Genomic DNA, 12,154 nt, shown 5'->3' with positions numbered 1-12,154 from the left:
ATTTGATATAATATGAATATACACAGTCTGAAGATGATTCCATGCCAAATCATGGCCGCTAAAAATATTGAAAAGGAATATTAGTACATACAAATAACAATTATGATTTAAATTTAAATTCCTCCAAATAGCTCAGTTGATAGCATTGAAATACTTTTCTACTATTTAATATCTAGGTGAAAGATGTACGAAGAAATATCTATTTATTTACTAAAAAAAGAAATTTATACTGTAATCTACAGCATTAAAACGTAATTCGAAGAAAAGATTACATAAAATCTCCCAATAGAGTTGATATTATCTTTTTTTTACTACTGCCAAGGAAGATGTGTTGCGTATGTAAAAGTATTATGTACATACCCATGCCTTGCAAAATGTTCTTCATTATTTTAAGGAAACACCATAATATATTATTATAATAAGCACGTATAATTTAATAAATAACTAACTATTTTTCAATGCGTAATGCAAATGTTAGCGATTTTCTTTTGTTTTGTTTATCTGTCATCGACTTAAAAATAATGTTTTTAAAAATTGGAACATTCAGAATTTCAAATTATAGTAACATAATATAGAGGGAAGTTTTGAAAAACGTTTTTTATGTGTACTTATGCATAGATATACTGCTAACTTCTTGACGTTTATAATATTATACAAATGTTATGAATAATATGCTAAGTATGGTGGTATGAGAATACAAATATGATCTTTACTCGAATCCTGTCAAAACTAACAATATATTAAAACACAAGTGCATCCTAAGATGTTTGATGAATCTTAAGGCACTTCAATGTTATAATAGTTGAATGCTTTCACAACTACTGGGGCCCTGATACGTACTAAGTATCGAGCGAAGTGTTGTTTGATTGGCTTCAAAAACACACTCCTCCTGTGTTGAACAGTTTTGACGTGCAGAGAAAGGGAAAGGAGAGATGATTAAATATTACTACGTCATGTAATCATTCGGATAATAATTTTGACTGTGTTCTCAATTACTTTATACAACGTATTATATTCTACTTACAACCGACTGATTCGGTTGTCTGATACACGAATCTAGTATATATTGAACAGTATATTACAATATGTCTCTACCCATGGCCCACTATATTTAAACCGTGGCACGAAACTATCAATTTCGATCACTCGTTGTTTAAAAAATGATGATTATTTCATATGGAAAAATGCAATAGTGTGTGTAATACACCAACATTAAATGAGCGTAAATGCATAGACCGGTTAATTCAGTATAGACGTATAACGTATTCTTGACATTTGTTAAAATTAATTCCGTATTCTTCCTTACTCGAGATCAGTTGGAGATCAGATCTTCTGCTTACCCGTTAGGTATTTCAGTTCCCATTATTTCTAAGTTCCCTGGTTAATACGTTAATTAATGTGAACGAAAAGTCAAATTTAACATCTTCATTTATTGCGAATAAGGATTGTAATAACGGTATTTCGAAACCGGTATTCAATTATTATTCTATACCACAATACCGGTTTCAAAAATTAAAAAAACCGGTATTTTCAGTATTAAGAAAGCATAGAAGTTTATATTTTTCGAAAATTAATTGAATGTATTTTTTTCATTGCTTATAATTATAAGTATTCTATATTAAATGTAGTAGATTTTATACTGCCAAAACGCAAATATATTGAATTGACTGAAACCAACAAAAGTTAAATGACATTAAAACAAAATCCCTCAAATATACTTATAGAATTATGTCAGGTTAGGTTACAATAGGGTTTACTACCTAAAATCATTAAATTAACCTGCTACGAAAGAAGGATTTATTTTATCATAATAATTATTATAATACCCCGTTTACACGTGTATGGATTTACTGCTGACAGTGCGTATTATCGCGGCGGTAATAATAAAACGTACATAATAAGTTGCAAGATTGCATGCATGAATCAAAAAAGTTCAGAAGCTTCTGAATTTTTATGCGACAATTGAACTGTGCGATATCTGCGCCTGCGAAGTAGAACGATAGTGGCAACCCTACCGGAAAAAAACGAACTACACCACGCAGAGACTTATTTTGACGTTTACTAATTTTCACGGCCTGTCAAATAGCACCATAAAATGACAACATAACGTCTTGCTTGCTCTTGAAGAATGAGATTGGCGAGACATTCAGCACTTTTACGTATAAACAGTTATCATAGTGATAGTAAATCCATGCACTATTATTTTAATTATTACAATGTTTTTTAACTAAGAATTATTGACAGTTATTAAAAAATACATTATTTTATGAATTTCGATGTTGTTACTTTCTTTAAATTAACTACATAGGTACAGGAAATCATTGATTTGCGGTTTCTAATCGGTATTTATATTACTACAAAAACATTAATCAATGTTTCTTTATCCGTGCAATATCAATAATTAAACTACAACGTTACAATATTGAGAGTATTATCTATTGTAATACGTTTTTTATCTATCAATCAAAGCCATCTATCATATTTTATTTGACAGCGATTCACAGAAACGCATGAAACAATCATCGCTTTTCTCACATATATATCAATGATACTATGAACGAAACAGTGAAGAGGAGTAATAAAAAAGTGATTCTTCCTCCAATCGTGATAGGGCAAAAAGTTGAATCCAACAAGTTGCCAAACAGCGGGATGTCTTTCTTTGTCGATGCGATAGCTCGCATTGTGGCACAAAGGCATTTCAATTTACATTGATTGATACAATGCGTTTTCCTCGCGCTCGATAACAATGCGATACTAGCGGGCTACCGCTACCAACGTCTGCGGTATTTATGTTCCAATGTCTTCCACGGAGACGTGCTGAGATCACTACCGAATTTCTATTCATTCCTATTAAGAATGTAGCAGAGATTCAGAACTATTGTCTTATAAAAAAATACATTTTAGTTTATTGTAAGTCATTGACGCGGTTTTAATTGCTATATAGTAGTTTTTAATTGCGACCACCGTGACAAGTTAGGTAAAGAGTAAAACTACTGTAACTAAGGCTTGTTTCAGACAGGACACCGGTGTCGCGCTCGATATAATATAGGAGGCCTTTGTATTCGAATAAAGGGACCAATGTATTATTTTTATGAACACCCAGAGCTAATGAGTCAACGCATAATTTCGCGTTATAAATTAGAACATAAAACTGGCTGCGTTAATAAAAACAACTGTATTGGCGGCCGACGGAAAAGTGTACCGACACGCGTTGACTCATTAGATCTGGGGCGTTCATAAACTTAATACAAAGGCCCTTTTATTCGAATACAAAGACCTCCTATAGTATATCGAGCGCGACACCGGTGTCCCGTCTGAAACGGGCCTAATGTTTATACCCCGTTTACACGTGCATGGATATACTGCTAACTAAAATTACACGTGTAAATACGTATTATCGTGCAAATGCAAGATTGCATGCATGTAAAAAAATCAGAAGCTTCTGAATTTTCACGCGACAATCTGCGCTACAGTAGAATGATAGTGGCAAACACTTGTAAAAAATGAACTAAACCGAGCAGAGACTCATTTTAAGGTTAACCGATTATTACGATCTGTTAAAAAGGACCATACAACGATAACATCGCGTCTCGCTTACTATTGAAGAATGATATTAAAGAGAGTTATTATCGCGATAGTTTAAAATAAACACTATTGTTTCAAGTAAATCCATGCACGTGAATAGGTGCTATTATATCTGCATGTAATGACGTTTGTTACATAAACGAAACGCGTTTTCAAAATTGGTAATAATAATACTGAGAAAATTCGGGCGGGCTTTGTGTTTCTTGATTTTTATGGCTTAACTATCATTTAATTCATTTAAACCCAGTCAAACCATACTTGAGCAAGTGGCGTCCTCAGTTTTAGACCTTAAGATTATTCCCAGGTGTGAAAAACTGCCGATGTTTCAAATCCAAATATAGGGGCTCGTGATACGCTCGATTAATACTGAGTGTTGTGTGGGGTGTGTTGTGTGAGTTGTGTGAGTTGCACAAATGAATTTTGATATCTTTTATAATTATCTCGAAATTGCGCGTTGCTCACCTCTGCATTCAAATATTCAAAAAAAAAATCCCGGATTGTTATTGTTACAACAGCCGAATTCGGTAGTTGGTGTCTGCTAAGTGTGTTTTTGATTAATGATTCTCTTACTGCAAAGTGATCCTATTCAGGTCTAAGTGGATTCTGTGTCTATTATATTGTTGCTATCGACTGGGAACAATTTTATTCCATTCGACGGATATGGAAAAATACTTCTTCAATTTGATTGATGCATCTCGTTCACAGGAAAAGCAATCTCTGGCGATAAATGGCCTCATATTAGAAACGTCATCGCGCGTTTTTTGTATCGTTCTATTTGATCCATTAAGTAATAATACAATTTGATTTAACAATTTTAAATCTACCATACTTAAAAAAAACACAGTGTAATGTTTTTCAATAATAAATCTTCATTATTTTATCGGGATCGCTGTTAAATTTTGGCAGAATTTCATTGGATTAATTAAGTGGTTTGATTAGGGAAAACAAATATGTTTGATTTATGATATATTTGAAGTCAACGTTCGATCTGTCTCCAAGATTGCAAGATATGGAGCAGTTTATAGATTTACAGTAAAGTTATGCATAGGAAATATCCACCCCAACATCCCCAACGCAAATGATTTTATTTTGTTGTTAAATCTGATAATATCAGTCGCATAATAGAGATTTAAAGTTTATGGTTGTGCTGATTTCCGATGATTTGTGATGATAGGAGGCCAAGACCCAAACCGGGTTGTCGCCCCTCTGATGATAGTTGTGCTGATTTCAGCCGTTGCAGGTGGAAGAAAGAGTTTTCTTCTGCTTTTTTACAGTAGGCCTTAAGCAGAATAATAAAATTAAAAAAAATCATTACAAACATTTCTTTTGGTACCGTCTTAATAAGAACAATACATTTTAGTACAATTAATATCAGTCATCAGATCACCGACACTTTGTATCTACATTGAGTCACAAATAGAAGTTACGTATCCATGAGAACTATTTTCTGTTCTATCCTTCTACTTTTCCTTGTATTACAAGCTAAAGTAAATCATATTGATCATTGCAGTAAATATGACCAAAGTATACAATCTTCTTAGATTTTATATCCTGTTCTTTACAAATTTTCATCCAATTTTTTTCAGTTGTTGGAGACATTCTTATACAGTACATTGTATTAGTTTATATTATTTATCTTGATTTATCTATAATGTATGAGAAAAAACCAATGTAGATTTGTATGAGATGGAGAAAACGGATTAATTTGAGTATAAGATACACGTAAGTCAAAATTCCAAATTTGAGCAACAAACTGACACAAAAATAAAGAAATTATTTATTGTAATAGTATCGTGAAAGAAAACAGATAATCGGATACTCTCATAATAGTTTGACAGATACTTTCAGTCGTGTCCGGAAACTTGTACGTATGCAGTTCGCCGTATCACACTTCACTGTGAAATGTTTTATCGGAAATATATAGCCGTATATTAAAGACCATCAAACCTCTTTGGGTCGTATAGTCCTGACATAAAATTAATGTCTAAATAAAACACGGTTCTTGTCGGTTTACAGTAAGCCAGCAGCAAACAAATTTTGAAAATACCAGATATACTGGATTATGTGTTAGGCTCTCTTAGGTTAGGTTAGGTTAGGTTAAGTTATGTAAAGTTAAGTTATGTTAGGTTTAGTTAGGTTTTTATTCTTGAATTCGTGAATTTTGCCAAAATCGACCATGAAAATTGAATTAACGTTCATATTGAATCTAATAAAATTGGTGACCGTACGGTATACGGTCATCTCTTTCTAGATAGAAAGCTCACGGCGAACTGTGCCACGGTGAAATGTTTTACGTACAATTTACATGTACTTAACCACTTTCAGTGCAGTACTAGCGTATTGGGTATATATAAAGTATTAAGAGCATACATAAGTGAAACGGCAAATAATTTTCAACAGTAGATGGAACGAAATTTTTCACTCGTCGCCAATCGGAGACTGACAGTCGTGGTGTAAGCACGTCAATTTGTTTTGTGATGGCATCGGAGGAATATATTCTTAAATCGTGTAAAGATGACTAAAAAACGTTACCCATTTACTTGAAAAAGAAAACATGTCAATTAATATACTATTATTATTACTAATATAACAATAACATAACATTAAATGGACGCGTGTTGAATTTTTATGACAAATTATTTTTCGATCTGCTTGCGTCATTTGCACAATCCGTGCATCGCCTAGTCACGATCTTTTTAGACCATGCCTCAACGTATAGCCTTAAACGACATTACAATTACTTTGTAGCAGACTGATGGAAAAGCAGTAATAAGTTCTAAATTAATGTTATATTAATCAAAACTATTTATGTTGCAGTACATTCAAGAATGGTAGTACCGCCATCAGGTATTTTTTTCTAGCTTACTTTAATATTTACAATTTATTAATATATTTGAATTTTAGTTTACTTTTAAATACTACAGCGAATAGAATTGGTTTGATGTAATTAAATTGAATGGGTTAATAACTAATTTTATTTCTTATCCTGTACCTACTATTAAATATAAAAGATGTTATTATTCATTCGAGTTGTCTAAATGTAAATTGGCACATCAGATAGAAAGCGGTAAATGTTCAGTTGTGGTGTCTGGTCTCCAACTGAAACCGTTGAATAATGGAAATAAATTTCAACTATGTAATGCAAATTTCGTCTCCGCTCTCCGCTTTCACAAAGATCGCCGCGAACAGAGCAACCTCCCCAAAAAGTCTTCTATTGCCTCGGTACGGGCCGATGAAACCCAAAGATTTTAAAAATTGTAATAAAAAGTACTTGTGATAGTATATATGTGGGTATATTATTTTTTTTAAATAATTATTTTACAACGTTTTTATTAGGTCGTATTCTTGTTTGTCGGGTGGTTGTTTATCTAGTACAAATCTTGCAATCGATGTTTAACTAACTTCCCGACTAGATATACATTTGAAACTTTTTGAATATATGAGAACACGATGCCAATGCATTCTTTTAATACTTTTAGCCATCTTTAAGTACAATTCAATTCATTTTCAGTTAATTCTGTTTTGTATTGAAAGTTATTATTGTTAGTTGTTAAGGGGGTCCTAGCAACTTAATTATTAATATATACGTGCGTTACTATAGAAATCAATATGAAATGTCAAAATGACAAACTTTTTAATAATAGGTACATAGAATTGTCAAGTTTATATGATTCAACAGAAAATTTAAAGGCGTGATATATAAAAAGTTCCTTTTATCTTGTAATTATTTATTTTATACTAGATGTAAATAATGAAATTATATAATAATTTGCTATGTTATCCTTTTCACATAATTTCGTTAACAGGCCTGTTGAAAAAAGAAAATATAACTACAATTAATTGTTTTGTATGACCTGTGGGATTCTTACTTACAATGTACTCGTGTTTGGTTGATATTACTATCTAGTTTATATGACATTTTCATTACAAAATAGGTATAAACTCTTCTACTTTACTATTGACTTTTGCTTGGAATTTACTTTGAGAACCATCCTTTATTCTAACCTTAGATACGAGGCATCCCCCCGTAAAAATAAATTATATCAGACATCATAATCAAGTTGTCAGTGGCTGCGTATTTGAATATAAATTATTTTGCGGAAGCGAAGGTTACACATACATTTCATGGACCGCACGCGAATCTTAACCCTTCCTGGAGGCAGTTCCAGGGGAGGGTGGTTGCAACTTTAAGTGGCGCCCACCCTTGCTCGCGGGGTGCGTTACTCGCTACATCAAAGTGCCCCGTGGTTGCCGACATGAAACAATTTCGGAAGAATTATTAAATTGTATACCTATTGGTATGCTAGTCGTTTGTATTGAAATGAAAAGTATAAAAATATTTCGTACGAGTAGGTAGGTATAACCAATATATTTACAAAATGATCATAACCTTTTTTGACAATACTATTTAATTTCAATTACCAAAATAATAAAAATTGCCTACTACGGTGATGTATTTATGGCAACTTAATTTTTTTCTAATGATTTTCTATGTTTTTAAATAATTAACATTTTTCTTAGCTCAAAAACCTACTTTTTTAGTCATGCCACATTAATACGAGTATATACTTGGCTGTTTGAAAACTTATTTAATATTGGCATTTTCTTTAGTTTTTTTTATATAGAGATGTTCTAAATATTTAATTTTTCTATTATGTATTACGTTACGAATCATTATAATGCACAATTAAAATTAAGTAAACAAGACCATTATTACAACATGCATAGATCATACTATGATACTTATTAATTTGTAAGACGCCCCTACTATTTATAACATCCACCCTTATTTTTAAATACTAATAATGAAGCAATATTAAATTATGTACACTCTACAACACAGATTTAAATAAAACAATTACATTGTTTATATTATACTTTTTAATTTGTAATAATCACCACTAGAGTCTAAAACCTCTTCAATTTCCTATATCATATTGTTTTTTGTCTACTATTATAAGACGCACAACAAATTCAGAGACACAAAAATACTACGGAAAAAACGCGTATTACAATCAATTTAATACGCTATATACTTATCTGGTATATTTTATGATGAAGTCAAAACTAGTTGATAGTAAAATAATTAATAGTAAAGTATATAATCATACGTCATTTTACATATCGGATAGCAACTTTCTTTGTGTAAGTATCCACTTTTAGCTACATGTTATATTTGATTATAATTCTGTCACTTTGCAATGAATATATTTATTTAGTTGCAATTTGCAAGCGTCGCTTATCGCATCGCATTGATTTATGCCGTTATAAAACTCAGCGGTTTGCAGAGCTCACAGGTAAATAAGAAATTTTTCATCGCCGCTGGAGACTAAAAGCATTTAGTCGTTAAAAGTACAGACTTGCAATCATAACAGGATTTATTTAATGGTCGGGAGGCTGTCGCGAAAGCTCTGTACGGAAAGCGGAGGAAATGCTTTCTAGGCTGCTTTAGTATTCTAGAACTGAATGTTTTCCCCGCTCGCGCATCTGCTCCCTGATTCAAAACCATAATTCTTCATTTCCCGAAGAATTTTCACCGCTTTTCTTTCCGACTTTCTATCTTATGCAATATGTTTGTGTAAATGCAGTCATTAAGGGAGGCTTTGATGTAATGGAAAAGTTTGCTACGTTTCCGTTGGAAATGTATTATTGATTAAGTATATTTTATTATGGTAACTAATAACTTTGTTTTTCTTTTTGTTTCAGAATGCGAGACGAACGAGGCGATATTGATAGAGCCATGGCTTTGGATAACAAAACAAGAGAAGGATCACAAAATGGTAAATAAAACTACATTATAATAAACATGATATGCGTATTAATTAAATTATTTGTTATTTGACTCTGAATATAAACAAAATTTAATTATGTGTAATTTTTGTTATTGAATATACCTATATAATTTTGAAAAATGTAAAAAACATACCTTTTAGCTTTTTTTTAACCGTTTTGGACTGGAATTTGTCTATTAAAAATGATTCATAAAAATGACACACCTATGAATTGCTTAAGAGCATTCAATCGAACCAAAAGAATACATAATTATTTTCTTTCACCCTTTCTAAAATATATGTTTCTGCGGTTTTTCAAAATTATGTATAATGTGTAAGTATACTTAAAAAAGGTATTAACCGATTAATCGGTCGATCATTGTTATTTTAGTATTACCTATTTTAAATATAACTATCAATAACTAACACAACATTATGGATGAATGTAATAATTTAAACACACCTAATAAAATAGGTTTTTAAATATATTAAGTAATTAGATGTTGTAAGCTAATAATTATATATTTTACACGATATTCCGAACTATATGATATTAATTTCTTTTAAAATATACCTAACGGTAGGCATTTACAAAAACAAAAAACAAAAGAATATTTCACTCAACTCTAATGGTAAAAACTATAATAATATTAATAACATCTTTTGTATTGTGTACAATATTCATTCACAATTACTTCATATTGTATAATATTACATTTACTAGATGTCCATTTAATGTACGTTCTTTCAGTTGTAGTGATAAATGTAAACGATCCGTATCTGACCGTTTCGGTTAGCCAAAATAAATAGAGGGTCTACGATTTTTGCAATGGATTACTGCGGTCCACGCCCCTACGCCAAAATCACACATAATTTAACAGTCTTGTTCTAAATAATAAATGTAAAAGGGTTACATATAATTAATATATTTCAATCTAGTCTCTTTCAATAAACATAATATGTTATTAAGGTATTCGTATTATACATATACTATATTATTTATTACTATAATAGTGTAATGCTATGTTTATGTCGAAGGCTATAATAAAATTTTAGACGTTCGAAATTGAAAATAAAGTGTAGTTTCTAGAATATAAGTTATTATAGAATTTGGTTTATTTATTCACTTTGTATTCTTTGGTATACAGTTATTTTTCATACTAAACAAAATAATTTTTACTATAAGGCCTCAGTGGCAGCGTTTTGTAGAACTTTTGCGGTGTGCATATTGTGTCCACAATATGCACGCTGCTCGCTCAGCACTATAAAACGCTGCCACCGAGGCCTTACGTATTAATCTTTTCAATTATTTTTTTTAAATACCTATGGATATTTTACATTGACTGTGTGCTTTTTCCCTTCTTTCTTCGGCGTCTAGGAATCATTGCCGATGCCATACTTACAAGATAAAATATATTATCATTTGAGAATGGTCTCTGCAACGAGACCGAAGTATCAATGTAGGAACAAAATGAAACAATACACGGTGATAATCTTAAATACAGAAAAAAAGATTTTATCAAATAAACGTGACATGTCTCTTTCAGAAGTAGAAAAAAATCTATTGACTCGTCTTTAATATATAGCTTTATTGTTATGTATGTATACACAGATGATCGGTTTCTAAAGTCTTAAGGCAGATCTGACAAATTTACATGTTGTTTTTTAATGAGTTTTTGGATAAGTGGCTTAAATTAATACTGCGTAAATCAAAAATATGATAAGAAAACTTATCGCAAGGAGGCTCAGATCAATTAAAAAAATGACAATTTAATATTGAAAATTAATAAAAAACAGAATATAAGACTTTGTCGTTTTACAGAAAAATTGTTTAATATGTAAGTAATAAATCCATATTACTTTCCATTGCAGTGCAAAAGATTCGAATAATTTATATTTTTCTTTCCCTTTTCCTGTAAATGTATCGTTTTTGACACGTCGTGTCTATTCCCAAAGATTGCTATTATTTAATAGGTATGTCAGTACAACGTATTTCTCGCTTTCCCATCCAGGGATAAGCAGCTACTACAGATCACCACTCCTTCCGATCATGACTGACAACCACCCTCGTCTCCTCAAGGTCCGCCATTCGTCAGGTACAGGCACGTATGATTATAATACTCCAGTAGATTTCCTCATAAATCCTTACCACAAAACCAATACTGCCAACAGCTGTTGTGAATTTCCCAGTGCTTAATCACAAAACATACTAATACCCAATAAATGCGTTATAGGCGTAAATTTTGAATCAATATTTTGTATTCCTTGTGATCGTAGATATAATAAAACTAACAGTAAACGTCCTGTATTCGTTATAATTAAATTAACAATTAAATATATCTGAGAAAACGTAAGCTGTTTGCATGTTTCTTATTGGTAAAGATGTTCGGCAAGGCGACACGGTCTTACCCAAACTATCCACTGCTACCCTAGAAGAACTATTCAGGCGATTTGACCAGAAGAACAGGTGAATTTTTATTAATGGTGGTACACATAATAAATTTTGATATTTGCAAAATATTCGAGCGACCTCTGGGACAGGATGCAATGAAAACCGTAAAGTAGGTTTAAGTCGAAGATAACTGTAATGATAAACTGCTTTGCCGATACAAAAACGATCCCTATCTAATATCAATGTATTTAAATCGACCGGGAAAACAAACATGTGCCTATATTGATGGATGTTGCATTCCGTATTTGATATCCAGAATCGTAACCTAAAAAATGACCTCTTATTATAACTAAAACATAAAATGTACTCACGTATGCATGTCAAATAATGAATGTGAATGTCAGAG

The 12,154-nt window shown here is 31.6% G+C and overlaps 1 protein-coding gene across 5 annotated transcripts in view; it reads left to right on the top strand.

Moving 5' to 3' along the window:
* dac (dachshund family transcription factor) overlaps nt 1–12,154 on the top strand; it is a 497,825-nt gene that overhangs the window by 292,669 nt on the left and 193,002 nt on the right. For 3 of the 5 annotated variants that reach the window (XM_085957385.1, XM_085957377.1, XM_085957369.1), the window contains 2 exons: nt 9,292–9,365; nt 11,369–11,458. In XM_085957385.1, coding sequence (XP_085813511.1) covers nt 9,292–9,365; nt 11,369–11,458 — 164 coding nt within the window. The remainder of the gene's footprint in view (nt 1–9,291; nt 9,366–11,368; nt 11,459–12,154) is intronic. The other 2 variants (XM_085957392.1, XM_085957400.1) reach the window with 1 other exon arrangement.

The sequence above is a fragment of the Rhyacophila brunnea genome, unplaced genomic scaffold (genome assembly GCF_057557595.1).
Source record: "Rhyacophila brunnea isolate RB1 unplaced genomic scaffold, BYU_Rbru_1.0 scaffold_11, whole genome shotgun sequence".
NCBI lineage: Eukaryota > Metazoa > Arthropoda > Insecta > Trichoptera > Rhyacophilidae > Rhyacophila > Rhyacophila brunnea.
This window is presented reverse-complemented; position numbering and strand designations above follow the sequence as displayed.